The 15183-nt window shown below is 44.1% G+C and overlaps 1 protein-coding gene across 3 annotated transcripts in view; it reads right to left on the bottom strand.

Annotated features, from left to right (window-relative positions):
* slc35f3b (solute carrier family 35 member F3b) overlaps positions 1–15183 on the bottom strand; it is a 202215-nt gene that overhangs the window by 79737 nt on the left and 107295 nt on the right. The window contains exon 1 of one of the 3 annotated variants that reach the window (XM_087978770.1): positions 6685–7002. The exons of the other annotated variants lie outside the window; for them this stretch is intronic. Within the exon in view, the coding sequence (XP_087834896.1) occupies positions 6685–6766 (82 nt within the window). The 5' untranslated portion in view covers positions 6767–7002. Of the gene's footprint in view, positions 1–6684; positions 7003–15183 lie in introns of those variants that run through there. 3 annotated transcript variants of the gene reach the window in all.

Below are 15183 nucleotides of genomic sequence, written 5' to 3'. Positions count from 1 at the left end.
ACCCAGAAGATTGTACATCATACAGACCAATATCCTTGCTAAATGTAGATTTTAAAATCCCCTCTAAAACGTTAGCACTGAGATTAGAAAGGATACTGCCACATATTATAAAGGAGGATCAGACGGGGTTTATTAAGGGCCGTAGATCATCCAATAATGTTAGAAGGGCTCTGAATATGATTCAAGCTTGTCATCAGGGAAAGATACCAGGAGTAGTGGTTTCATTAGACGCGGAAAAGGCATTTGATAGGGTAGAATGGTCATATTTGTTTTACACATTGGAGAGGTTTGGCGTTGGACAGGTGTTTACCAAATGGGTCTCAACATTGTATAGTGATCCCAAAGCAGTTGTGGTTACCAATGGATTAGGCTCGGATAGCTTCAGTGTGGGTAGGGGCTGCCATCAGGGATGTCCCCTCTCGCCATTGTTATTCACGCTAATAATTGAACCACTAGCAGAAGCTATACGAGCTGATCCTAATATAGTGGCCCCAAGGATTGGTACAGGTAAACATAAAATTACCCTTTATGCAGATGATGTTCTTCTATTCCTCAGTAACCCTTTGATGTCCATACCTCGCTTAATCCAAGTTATTAATACATTTAGTGCATTCTCAGGCTATAAAATTAATTTTTCAAAATCGGAGGCTATGCCAATGGGTGGCCTTGCTGTGATACCCCGCTTAGCGGACGGTTCCCTTTTTCCCTTTCACTGGTCCCTGGAGGGTTTCTTATATTTAGGCATTTTTATTACTCCAGTATTTGGTCAGTTGTATAAGGCTAATTTTGTGTATTTATTGGAAAGGATAAGGCAGGACCTCCAGCGATGGGGAGACCTGCCAATTTCCTGGTTGGGTAGAATAACATTAATCAAAATGAATATCCTGCCCCGTCTCCTATATCCTATGAGAATGCTTCCGGTGATGCTGCTGAGGACGGCTTTATGTAAATTATACGGCTGGCTGAGTTCCTTTATCTGGAATCATAGGCGGCCCCTCATTAAGCTGAAGAAGCTACAGCTTCCACAGGCAAGGGGTGGATTGGACTTCCCAGATTTTAGGAAATATCAATTAAGTTCCCTGTTAAGTTACATAGCTGATTGGGTCTTGTCTGTTCCACAATCAATCTGGTTGGACATCGAGGCTTCTCAAGTAAAATACCCACTTATTAACCTTTTATTCTCAGACAAGAGGAAAATCATTACAGATCACTGTAAAAACCCTATAATACTGAACACAATCAAGGCTTGGAATATAATGCGGCAAAACGAGGGTAATTCACATAAAACATCCCCCTATGCACCGATAGTGGGAGCATGGGGATTCCAACCGGGGTTAACAGATGCCACTTTTAAACTCTGGAGATCCAGGGGTATCTCATGTCTCGGGGATTTATTTAAAGATGGGGTCCTGATGTCTTTCGGACAGCTGCGTCAGAAATTCGGATTACCCAATGGAGACCTCTTTCGATACTTCCAAATTCGAGATTATATACAGAAGAAGACTACGTTATTAGATAGTCTTTATAAATCCGATAGAATGTAGTGTCCTACGACCAGTGGGGGTATCTTCCGTCAGTACTATTTATCATTTACTACATGATGAAGTATCGGGAGATATGGATAATCTGCTTAAAACATGGGATCAGGATCTGGGACTAGAAATCTCCACAGAAACGTGGAATGATATCTGGGAAAATGCTAGAAGAATTACTATTTGTAACAGAACCCAGGCTATCCAGCTGAAGATACTTCATAGGGCCCATATAGCACCGGTTCGATTGGCAAAATTTAAGGCAGGAGCATCTCCAATGTGTCCTAAATGCAAAATAGAGGTGGGCACTCTTGTACATTGCTTATGGACCTGTCATAAGATCCGTAGATATTGGACTAAAGTAGCAAGTACCCTGACAGAAATTTTAGGAACGGAAATAAAAGTGGACCCTGTATCTCTCCTTTTGGGCTTTTCGAACTTTCCCTCCCTGGACACGTACGGGAAGAGACTATTTTCTATTCTTTCTTTCTGTGCAAGGAAAAATATTTTGGTGAACTGGGCGGCGGAGGGCCCCCCTGGACTTTCAAATTGGCACAGACTAATTATGGAATGTATTCCCCTTGACTTCCTTACAAATATGGTGCACCAAAAGACCGAATTATTTTATAAAATATGGCAGCCCTTTTTGAATTACATAAATACAGATATTTCGGCTATCCTAACAAGGGCTTTTATTTAATTGAGATTACAAACCTGGCTGGTCCGCGGCCCCTCGGGGGAGGAATCCCGCACGAATACGGGTTTTATTATATCTGATGCTAACACATCCCGAGCATGTAAGAGACTTAAATATACACCCTGGTTAGTTGTAGGTTAGATTTGTAGATAGTTGAGTTTTGTTTGTTTGTTTTTTTTCTTTTCGGGTTTTTTTTTGTTGTTTTGTTTTTTTTTTGTCAAATTTTGGCTATTGTATATTTGAGCTAATTGTATATCAATGTTTATATCTGAGAGTTTTGTTTATTTTTGTAAACTTGTAAAAATGTTAAATTTCTAATAAAAATATCTATAAAAAAAAAAGCTATTTCTTAATAGCTTCTAACATTTTCCCTCTGACAGATGTTAAGCTAACTGGCCTGCAGTTTCCTACTTTCTGTCTTCCTTTTTGAATAGAGGAATTATATTTGCTATCTTATAATCTAATGGGACCAAATCTAGGAAGTTTTGGAAAATTAGAACCAAAGCAATAACTATCCCATTAGTAAATTCTTTTAATAGGATGAAGCCACAGGACACAGGCACTTGATCTACTGTGTTTTTTTTCTAACTCCACATTTTACTGACCCAGACTTTCCAGCATCTGCAGTCCTCACTATCTCTCAGCCCACAATTCCTACAACTTACTCAGTACGATTGCTCTGGTCATTGCGATTTCCTTAGGTTTCTCCATCCTTTCCATTTTCTGATTAATTGCTGCTTCTAGAATGTTCCTTACTCCACTATAGTCAAGACTTTACCAAACACTTGTTCTATTCATCTGCTATTTCCTTATTTTCAGTGATCAATTCTCCAGTCTGATTTTCTTTATGACTAATCTTCATTTTGTTAAGTCTTTTCTTCCTTAAACAATTATAGAAGCCTTTACTATCTGTTTTTATACAGTTGGATAACTTTTCCTGTCCTCTAATTTTCCCCCGTATTATTTTTTAAACCATAATTTGTTTCAGTATTCTGTCCAATCTTCTGACCTGCCACCCATCTTTGCACAGTTACATGCTTTTTTTAAAAATTTTGATACTATCTTTAACCTGGAGGAGAAAGTGAGGACTGCAGATGCTGGAGATCAGAGCTGAAAATGTGTTGCTGGAAAAGCGCAGCAGGTCAGGCAGCATCCAAGGAACAGCAGAATCGACGTTTCGGGCATAAGCCCTTCTTCAGGAATGAGGAAAGTGTGCCAAACAGGCTAAGATAAAAGGTAGGGAGGAGGGACTTGGGGGAGGGGCGTTGAAAATGCGATAGGTGGAAGGAGGTCAAGGTGAGGGTGATAGGCCGGAGTGGGGGTGGGGGCGGGGAGGTCAGGAAGATGATTGCAGGTTAGGAAGGCGGTGCTGAGTTTGAGGGATTTGACTGAGACAAGGTGGGGGGAGGGGAAATGAGGAAACTGGAGAAATCTGAGTTCATCCCTTGTGGTTGGAGGGTTCCTAGGCGGAAGATGAGGCGCTCTTCCTCCAACCGTCGTGTTGCTATAGTCTGGCGATGGAGGAGTCCAAGGACCTGCATGTCCTTGGTGGAGTGGGAGGGGGAGTTGAAGTGTTGAGCCATGGGGTGGTTGGGTTGGTTGGTCCGGGTGTCCCAGAGGTGTTCTCTGAAACGTTCCGCAAGTAGGTGGCCTGTCTCCCCAATATAGAGGAGGCCACATCGGGTGCAGCGGATGCAATAGATGATGTGTGTGGAGGTGCAGGTGAATTTGTGGCGGATATGGAAGTATCCCTTGGGGCCTTGGAGGGAAGTAAGGGGGGAGGTTTGGGCGCAAGTTTTGCATTTCTTGCGGTTGCAGGGGAAGGTGCTGGGAGTGGAGGTTGGATTGGTGGGGGGTGTGGACCTGACGAGGGAGTCACAGAGGGAGTGGTCTTTACGGAACGCTGATAGGGGAGGGGAGGGAAATATATCCCTGGTGGTGGGGTCCGTTTGGAGGTGGTGGAAATGACGGCGGATGATCCGCTGTACATGGAGGTTGGTGGGGTGGTAGGTGAGGACCAGTGGGGTTCTGTCCTGGTGGTGGTTGGAATGGCGGAGCTCAAGGGCGGAGGAGCGGGAAGTGGAAGAGGTGCGGTGGAGGGCATCGTCGACCACCTCTGGGGGGAAATTGCATTTTCAGCTCTGATCTCCAGCATCTGCAGCCCTCACTTTCTCCTATTCATGTACCTATCCAAATGTCTTATGAATTTTGTAACCTTACCTGCATCCAACACTTCCTCTGGCAGTTCATTCCACAAACAAACCACTCTCTGTTGTTTCCTGAAGACTGTGTCCTTAAGGCACACTTTTAAACATGGTTGGATCACACACTATGGGCTATCAGAATAAAAAGCTGAAATTGTGTTGCTGGAGAAGCGCAGCAGGTCAGGCAGCATCCAGGGAACAGGAGAATCGACGTTTCGGGCATAAGCCCCTATCAGAATAAAAAGACAGGAATACATCACCCAACACCACTAAATTCTGATATTCTCCTACCAGCTATAGCTATCAGTGACAGAACCCTGAAGGCACTGTATAACTTCTAACTTGGAAGCAAAAACTCTAGAAGCATCTGCATTATTAGTGAGCTGGTAACTAGAACTGCCTGAGCATGCTCAACATTGTCCTGTTTACGCAAGAGACTGGAGGAAATAAGATCTTAGTGTGTTGTATACAAAGCTGCAGAAATACTTATCCTTCTATACATCTGTGAGACATCTAGAGGGTGGGTTCCACATGAAGTGCATTTGAGTCAGCGTGGGCATCAAAATGGAAGGACAAAGTGGCCAACACTAAGGGGTTTTCAAGTGCAGAAATATCCAGAGTTGAAGCTCTCCATCTGAGCTGGGCTGTTGATGAGTGGACATTCAGTACAAATGACTAATAATAAAATCCCTGAGATTAAGATCTCCTTGAAGCTGAACCTCAGGAAATGTGGAAAGTGAAGACTAGAGGAAATGCATGCAGAAAGAATTACCTGGACAGTGTGCCAGTGGTGCCAGTGTTTCCTTCAAACAGCTAGACAGGCTCAACAAATTCAGATCATTCCTCCTAGTCTATACTACAGAAAACAAGTCTGCCATCAGGTTCCACATCCATGTTAGAAAGCATAACAGATGACTTGATGCACACAAGAATTGGCAATTCTTGAGAGGACAGAAACAATCACAGAGTACGTTTGTTTATAATAGTCTTATACATGTTTATCTCAGTGTCACACGTTTATATCACATTATTTCATATTAATATCAGTGTTACATTTTTTGTAGCAGTGTTGTACATTAATATTATTGTTATACAATGTACAGCAGTGCTACACATTTGTATCATGGTGTTACATCAATACTATAGTGTTATGCATGTTTATTCTGGGGCTACACAATATTTAGCATGGACTAGTTGGACCAAAGGGCCTATTTCTGTGCTGTATGACTCTATGACTATTAGTGTTATGACCCGTGGTTGCAATGTGGCACGTTACTATATACCATTACACAGGCTCATAATATTAGAGTATTACAATCTTCACAGGGGTTAATACTATTGTGTTACACATGCTTATACTGGTGTTAGCTTCAATTAAATAGTGATATGTCTATTGCAGTGTGACACATACCTACAGCAGTTACACCTTACTATTAGTGTTACGTGCTTTTATCATGGTGTTACATGTTAATATTTGTGTATGTATGTCTATAGCAGTACTATACATTAATATTAGTGTTATGTATATCTATGGCAGTGTTATATATTAATATTAGTGTTATGTATGTCGACAGCAGTGCTACACATTAATATTAGTGTTATGTGTGTCTATAGCAGCGTACACATTAATATTAGAGTTATGTATATCTATAGCAGTGCTACACATTAATATTAAACTTCCACATACACATCTATATTTGCAATGCTATACATTACTATAAGTATCAGGCCTGTTTACAGTAGTGTTACAAATTAACATTAGTTATTTGCATGTTTATCTTATTTCAATACCAATATAACATTGCAGTGCTACACATCAGTGTTACACAGATAGAAAACAGTGTCCCACATTAATATGTGTATCAGCGCCACACAGATGGGAAGCAGTGATATATGTTAATACTAGTATTACATGTTAATATCAGTGTTTCCTATGTTAGAATGTGAATACTGATGTTAAACATTGAAATATTACTCACTTGCTAGTTGTAGTTATAAACATTATCGCCGCAATGTTGTCATTTTCGTTAATTGGAAACCACGTTAACCTGGATGTTTACACGTTTTTGTTAAGCTGGTGTCAAGAGTTTAAATTTTAAGAAAGCAGCACCTCGTGAGTTGAACGAACCTTAATTTCTACTTTAGGCTAGATTTGAACCTGAGCTTTCAGCAGCAGCAGTAGTGCTGGATGGCTCTTTCCCCCCACCTCATCCCATCCCTCAGACCCTGGGACATAACAATCGTTACAAACCTTCCACCTTGGTGAGAGTTAGCACCGGACTATTGCAGGCAGTGAGAGGGGCCACTCTGGCCGAATGCTTTTTCATCGTCATCCCGTCTCAAGGGCAGTGTGGAAACTGGCCGACCCTGCATCTCACCAGCCACACAAGAGATGCAGACCTTCGCTATCACATCCCTCTGGGCAGCCTGGCTGTTTATGTGTGTCTGATATATAGCAGGTAACACACAAATATACAGTGTGTTTGCTGTAATCATGAGGCGTCACATGTTGGTGTCTTTCTTCCCGGTTGCAAAAATAAACAAAATGCATCGTCTAAAAGCAGCAGGGACGTCGGCGGTACTTTCCGCTTGTGGTGCAATGCTGTTATCCCTCCCTCCCCCAGCCCCTGCCCTCTTCATACCTGCCTGTTTAGCTCTGCCCCCACTAGCAGCAGCTCCAGCCTCAACTCCACCTCCTTAAGCAGGCACCCCCTCTCTCTGCCCCCGGCTAATTCCATCAGGCATAACCTCCAATCTGCAATATTTTATTCTCTCATATCTCCCACACATATTGTCCACTTGTAAGGGAGCCCACGGCAAGGCGCTATAATTATAAACCAGTCACGAATAAATCCAAAGGATTTCAGGATAAACTTCCTCACCCAAACATGGGGGGGGGGGGGGGAATTCAGATGTTGCAGGAAATTGCAGAGATCTATATAAGTGGAAGCTGGTTAAACACGAGGGAGAGGGGAAATGATAATGTATGCGGTGATCCCTGGTTTAGACCCCTGGGGTTGAATGATGTGTCTTTATGCTGTACTGTGCAACTCAATCCATTCATCAACTTAATGAGGTGGTTGGCTGTGACAATGTGATATTCCTAAATGATGGCAATGAGAAGGTGGCGGGGGTTATGATCAGTAAGTTTGTGGATGACTCAAGATTGGTCAGGTGGTTGACAGTGAGAAGGAAGGTTTTAGATTACAACAAGATATAAACGGATTGATCAGATGGGCAGATTAGTGACAGATGGAATTTAAGTCTGATAAATATGAGATTGGAAGAAGGAATTCGACAAGGGAGTACTCAATGAATGGCAGGACATAAGAAAGCTCAGAGGGATCTTCGAGTGCTTATCCAAAGATCCCTGAAGGAAGAGGGATTTTGGGGTGCTTGTCCGTAGATCCCTGAAGGAACAGGGATTTTGGGGTGCTTGTCCGTAGATCCCTGAAGGAATTGGGATTTTGGGGTGCTTGTCCGTAGATCCCTGAAGGCAGCAGGACAGGGTAATACTGTAGTTAAGGCACCATATGGGACACTTGCCTTTATCAGTTGGGACATGGATTTTAAGGAGGTCATGTTGAAGAACTTTGATCAGGCCACAGTGGGAGTACTGTGTACAATTCCGGTCACCACGCTTTAAGAAGGATATGTTTGCACTGGAGGAGGTGCAAAGGAGGGTCACCAGGATGTTGCCTGGGAGGGAGCATTTCAGCTATGAAGAGAGGCTGGATAAGCTTGGGCTGTTTTCTTTCAAGCAGAGGTGTTTGTGGGGGAGGGTGACCAGACAGGGGTGTATAAAATTAAGACGACCATGGACAGGGTGAATAGAAAGCACCTTTGTTGAAGGGCCAGTAACATGAGGCATGATATTGAAGTGAAAGGCAGGAGCTCTAGAGGGAATTTAAGGAAAAACATGTTCACCCAGAGGGTGATGGGGTCTGCAATGCACTGCCTGAGAGGGCAATTGGGGTGGGAAAGCTCACAATCTTTAGAAGGTACTTGGGATGAGCTATCGGCCTGGTGTGGGAAAGAGGGACTAATGCAGGTAATCGTTGATTTTTGGTGGTACAGGCTCAATGGGCTGAAGGGCCTCTTCTGTACTGTAGGATTCTATAATTGTTTGTTTGGATTGGTTTTACTCCATGTCCAACTATTCAGGACATATGACCACTGTCTCTTGAGGGCTCTTGCAACACAGTGGTAGTGCCCCTACCTCTTGCTGAGAAGATCTTGGTTCAGGTTTTACCTGCCCTGGATGTATGTTATCACATGGCAAAACAAATTGATTACAATAGCTGTTGTAACTGACGTCCCAGCCAATGGTGTGGATTGGGATGTGGTTGGAATGGGCAAACTGATGAAAGGTGAACTTTAATGTGGAGAAACGTGGGATTTGGAAAGGAAAGGCATGGAGAGAGAACCTAAACCAAAAGGTGCAACCTTAAATGATGTGTAGGAGCACAGAGACCTGGGGTTTATGTGCACAACTCATTGAAGATGGCAGGAGGGGTTCAGAGTGCTGTTTGTTCATGAAGCAAACATTACCCTCCACTTTACTAATGGGGCATAGAGTAGAAGAAGGTTACAATTAACTTGTCACCAGTTCAGTCGTAACTGGATGATTGTATCCAGCAATAGGCAGCACACTTTAGGAAAGTTGGGAGGACATTGGATGAGGCGCCTCTGCTTTGAAGACAGATTAGAGAAGTTTGGAGTTTGTTCCTTGGAGAACAGAAAGTTGAGGGGAGATTTGATAAGGTTTTCAAAATCAAGAGGGATCTGGACAGATGGTGAAAGGATCGAGACTAAAAGGACACAGACAGTGAAGGAGGCGTTTGGTATGCTTTCCTTTATTGGTCAGAGTATTGAGTACAGGAGTTGGGAGGTCATGTTGCGGCTGTACAGGACATTGGTGAGGCCAGTGTTGGAATATTGCGTGCAATTCTGGTCTCCTTCCTATCGGAAAGATGTTGTGAAACTTGAAAGGCTTCAGAAAAGATTTCCAAGGATGTTGCCAGGATTGGAGGATCTGAGCTAAAACGAGAGGTTGAACAGACTGGGGCTGTTTTCCCTGGAGCGTCGGAGGCTGAGTGGTGACCTGATAGAGGTTTATAAAATTATGAGGGGCATGGATAGGATAAATAGATAAAGTCTTTTCCCTGGGGTGGGGGAGTCCAGAACTAGAGGGCATAGGTTTAGGGTGAGAGGAGAAAGATATAAAAGAGACCTAAGAGGCAACCTGTATGGAGTGAGCTGCCAGAGGATGTGGTGGAGGCTGGTACAATTGCAATATTTAAGAGGCATTTGGATAGGTATATGAATAGGAAGGGTTTGGAGGAATATGGGCCGGGTGCTGGCAGGTGGGACTAGATTGGGTTGGGATATCTGGTCGGCATGGACGAGTTGGACCGAAGGGTCTGTTTCCGTGCTGTACATCTCTATGTCTCTATAAAAGATCAAAAACTCTATGAGAAAGAAAGTTTTCACTCATCAAACTGTTAATATCTGGGATAGGGTGTCTGAGATTGAGGTAAGCCAGTTTCATTGAAGGCATTCAGAAAGGAGATACCAGTAAAGGATGCATTGCAAAGTTATGGAGGGAAAGGCACTGACTGAAATGCCCCATTTGGAGAGGTAGTGTAAATACGATGGGCCGATAGAACGTCTTGTGCACCATAACAACTCCATCAAACAAGGCAGATTACAGTTGTCCCCTTCTCAGTTCAGCACTAACTTGTTACCGTGGGCTGGGGTCAAGCTGGTCTTGGATTCCGAATGCATGTGCTCCACACTTTGTGTACATATAGGATCCAGTCCTCTGTCGGCTTCGCCAGTGGGGATTCACTCTGCCCACCCCATCACTTTGTGGAATGTGTGAAGCCACTAAAACCAAGACTCTGTCCGGTCTGTCCTCAACAATTCATATTCAGTGACTTGGCTTCTGCTCCTCCCTCTATTGACCACAGCTAGGAAACAGGTGACCAGCTTTCTGTTTCTCACCTAGCTGTGGGCTTTTGCTATGCTGAAATTGACTGCTACACTCCACTATAAACAGTACATCATTTATGGAAAGCGTTTGAGACATCTTCAAGGATGTTATCCTGCACGTCAGAATACCACATCCCTCTTTACAACCTGCCACATTGACCAGTGCTAAGACATACGGGCGGTGCGGTATAACTCCCATCCAGTGTGAAATGCTCAATTGAAGATTGGTCAATTGTGGCGATCTTCCTTCTCTTTCACAATCTCAGTCTCCCCACTTTACAGTCAATGAAATAAATATCCCTTGACACAAATTGAAACCAATCTTTGTGTGATAACTGTCCTGTGCCACACCTCAGTGGGATGTTTTGCGTCATTAATGATACAATACAATGCAAATTATTGTTGAACTGCAGCCACTGTAGTAAGGTAGGGAAATCTATTATCCAACACTGGACATCACTGAGTGAAATGATTACTGAAGGTAACATTGGGAAGACATTGGGGTGAGGCCACATCTATTCCTCTCGACCTGTTGTGGCTTATGAGGGAAGGGAAGTTTGGGCACCGTTCAGAACTCTGTGGGAAGCTAGAGAAGTGATTGCTGGGCCTCTTAATGAGATATTTGTATCATCGATAGTCACTGGTGAGGTGCCGGAAGACTGGAGGTTGGCTGTTTAAGAAGGGTGGTAGAGACAAGCCAGGGAACTATAGACCGGTGAGCCTGACCTCAGTGGTGGTCAAATTGTTGGCGGGAATCCTGAGGGACAGGATGTACATGTATTTGGAAAGGCAAGGACTGATTAGGGATAGTCAACATGGCTTTGTGTGTGGGAAATCATGTCTCACAAACTTGATTGAGTTTTTTGAAGAAGTAACAAAGAAGATTGATGAGGTCAGAGCAGTGGATGTGATCTATATTGACTTCAGTAAGGCGTTCGACAAGGTTCCCCATGGGAGACTGATTAGCAAGGTTAGATCTCACAGAATACAGGGAGAACTAGTCATTTGGATACAGAACTGGCTCAAAGGTCGAAGACAGAGGGTGGTGGTGGTGGAGGGTTGTTTTTCAGACTGGAGGCCTGTGACCAGTGGAGTGCCACAAGGATCGGTGCTGGGCCCTCTACTTTTTACATAAATGATTTGGATGTGAGCATAAGAGGTACAGTTAGTAAGTTTGCAGATGACACCAAAATTGGAGGTGTAGTGGACAGCGAAGAGGGTTACCTCACATTACAACAGGATCTGGACCAGATGGGCCAATGGGCTGAGAAGTGGCAGATGGAGTTTAATTCAGATAAATGCGAGGTGCTGGAATTTGGGAAAGCAAATCTGAGCAGGACTTATACACTTAATGGTAAAGTCATATGGAGTGTTGCTGAACAAAGAGACCTTGGAGTGCAGGTTCATAACTCCTTGAAAGTGGAGTCGCAGGTAGATAGAATAGTGAAGAAGGCGTTTGGTATGCTTTCCTTTATTGGTCAGAGTATTGAGTACAGGAGTTGGGAGGTCATGTTGCGGCTGTATAGGCCACTGTTGGAATATTGCATGCAATTCTGGTCTCCTTCCTATCAGAAAGATGTTGCGAAACTTGAAAGGGTTCAGAAAAGATTTACAAGTATGTTGCCAGGGTTGGAGGATTTGAGCTATAGGGAGAGGCTGAACAGGCTGGGGCTGTTTTCCCTGGAGCATCGGAGGCTGAGGGGTGACCTTATAGTGGTTTACAAAATTATGAGGGGCATGGATAGGATAAATAGACAAAGTCTTTTCCCTGGGGTGGGGGAGACCAGAACGCGAGGGCATAGGTTTAGAGTGAGAGGGGAAAGATATAAAAGAGACCCAACTTTTTCACACAGAGGGTGGTACGTGTATGGAATGAGCTGCCAGAGGAAATGGTGGAGTCTGGTACAATTGCAACATTTAAGAGGCATTTGGATGGGTATATGAGTAGGATGGGTTTGGAGGGATATGGGACGGGTGCTGGCAGGTGGGACTAGATTGGGTTGGGGTATCTGGTCGGCATGGACAGGTTGGACCAAAGAGTCTGTTTCCATGCTGTACATCTCTATGACTCTATGACTCTGTTGGAGTCACCATTCACTGCTGGTCACTATACCTGGGCCCAGAATTAGTGTGCTGTTCTCTGAACATGAAGCTCTGGCCCAAACAGCTTCTGGGCAGATTTATTGGCAGCTCCTTGGCAACACAGCTGCTATTATTTACACATGCAGGCTACACTCATTGGAAAGAAGCGACAGACAACTGAGCCCCTCACTGTGTAGCTTAGGAAAGGAAAACACGTGCATTCATATAGATCCTTTCACAACAATCCTTCCTAAAATATTTCACAGCTGGCAATGAACTTTGGAGGCATAGTTGCATTGAAAGGCAGAAAATGTCGGCAGCTGAATGTAACACAGCAAAATCCCAGAAGCGGCAATGTGGTAAAGAGAAAATCATTTGCCTATCGTATTGGAGACAAAAAAACCTGCAGATGCTGGAATCCAAGGTAAACAAGCAGGAGGCTGCAAGAACACAGCAAGTCAGGCAGCATCAGGAGGTGGAGAAGTCAACATTTCAGGTGTAACCCCTTCTTCAGGACTGGGTTATACCTGAAACATTGATTTCTTCAGTGCCTATAATATTGGCCACCATGGAGAATACCCCTGCTCTTCTCTGAGATAGGCCCATAGGTTCTACTTTACATCCACTGGAGAGGGCAAATGGGGCCTCAGTTCATTGTCTCATCTGAAAGTTGGCACCTCCCAATGGCGTAATGCTCCCTCGGTACTGCACCAGGAATAGCCATCTGGATGACAGGCTCAAGTCTCTGGAATGGGGTGGAACCCAGGGTTGAAAGTGGCACCCAGTGGTTGATAGCTGGCACTGTGGGCATCTCAGGCAAAGCTGGCATTTATCCCGAAACCAAGATGCCCTTGAAATGGTATTAAAGTGGGCCTTGTGTATAGGCCTATGTGGTGAAGGTATTCCCACAGTGATAGTAGAGAAGATGCTCCGGGATTCTGACCCAATGACACTGAAAGATGGTGATTTACTGACGCGTTGTGAAGATGTGTGTGACTTGGAGGCTAACACGGTTTGTTCCCATTGCATCTGCTTCCCTCCTTCTAGATGGTGGAGGCTGTAGGTTTGGGGCTTGCTGCCAATTGACTAGATCAGCAGCACTGTGAAGGGGTAAGCAGCATTTGGCAGAAGGGGAGCTGGAACTTGGATTCAGTTGCTTCACACCCACAGTCCCCCGGGATTGAAAGGAAAGGAACGCAATGTGTGGAACAGATGGCATGTGGCAGATGGTCAACTGATCTTTGCAAATTCTCTTGTTGTTGGGAACAAGAGATTCTTTGTGCGGGAGATGTTTCTTCCCAGAACCTCTGCCCCATTGCCCATCCTGGAACAGCCATTGTCCAAGCACCTCTGGCCTTTTCCCAAACAGGAAGAGGTTCCTTTTGGTCCATCAGACTCCACTTCCTCCATGCTAAGACAGTCCCCTTCGGGAACAGAAAGATGGCATGATTCTGAGCAAACAGAACATTTCCTCACTCTCAAATGCCAACAAAAAGATGTCATGCCGTACTAAACTAAATGAAAAGTCGTGCTGTGTTGACATAGATGGGCGATGGCTCCAAGTACAGACTTTAAATGGACAAACAGGGGCCTGAAATATCCTAGAGGAGAATCAAGAGGTTTGGCAGCAGGAAATTCAAACTGCATTTCTACAAGTAATGAAGGAAGGTTGGAAAAGGCAGGAAATAAAAGGAAAATTAGGCAGTGTGGTGGTTGGAAATTCAGGAAAGTTAGGCAGTGTGGTGGTTGGAAATTCAGGAAAATTAGGGAGTGTGGTAGTCGGAAATTCAGGAATATTAGGCAGTATGGTGGATGAAAACTTGGAAAAACTAGACTATAATGAGGCTAGAACCCTCCTCTTTAACATTTCAATATAAACCATTAAGTAAAAATCATCCAATATACCGTCTGGAAATAAAATTCACTTTGACATACAAAGATTTGCAAGACTTGAGGAAATATCCCTCAGGGAGAAAGTGAGGACTGCAGATGCTGGAGATCAGAGCTGAAAATGTGTTGCTGGAAAAGCGCAGCAGGTCAAGCAGGCCAAGGAGCAGGAGAATCGACGTTTCGGGCATGAGCCCTTCCTCCTGAAGAAGGGCTCATGCCCGAAACATCGATTCTCCTGCTCCTTGGATGCTGCCTGACCTGCTGCGCTTTTCCAGCAACACATTTTCAGAAATATCCCTCAGGTTTGGGATGGACTAAGAAATAACAAAATCATAAATCTTCACAGAGTAGGTGGTTTTCCCAGTTCAACAGAAGGAACTTCATTGGAGAGATGACAGAAAGTCTCTCTCTTCAAGATACTATCTAAATGTGGGTAGGGTGCAGCAGGCTGCTGAGATTTGGCTGCCGGTGTTAAGGACTGGAACTGCAAGTGGAATATTTCAGAAAAGCACTCAGTGAAGACACAAAGGAAAACATTGGGGGTGGATGGGGGTGGTGGTTGTTGATTCTATCTCCCTCGGCTCCCTTCACCCTCACCAAGGTCAAACTGTCCCCTTTAATGGAGTAACAGTAAACCTGAGTGTTGGTGAGCTGCCCTGCTGGTGTGTCTGTGAAAACATGAACTTAGAAAATCTGTTTGTGATTAAGACTCACCTGAGCATCCAGCTGCTAACTGAATTTATGCAATTAAAAATGGTTTTGTTTAATATACACAAATGTCGAA

Source organism: Chiloscyllium plagiosum, unplaced genomic scaffold (genome assembly GCF_037043375.1).
Source record: "Chiloscyllium plagiosum isolate Xiang-an unplaced genomic scaffold, Cpla_swu_hap1 HiC_scaffold_3, whole genome shotgun sequence".
Classification (NCBI taxonomy): Eukaryota; Metazoa; Chordata; class Chondrichthyes; order Orectolobiformes; family Hemiscylliidae; genus Chiloscyllium; species Chiloscyllium plagiosum.
The sequence above is the reverse complement of the archived record's forward strand: the minus strand, read 5'-3'. Positions and strand labels throughout refer to the sequence as shown.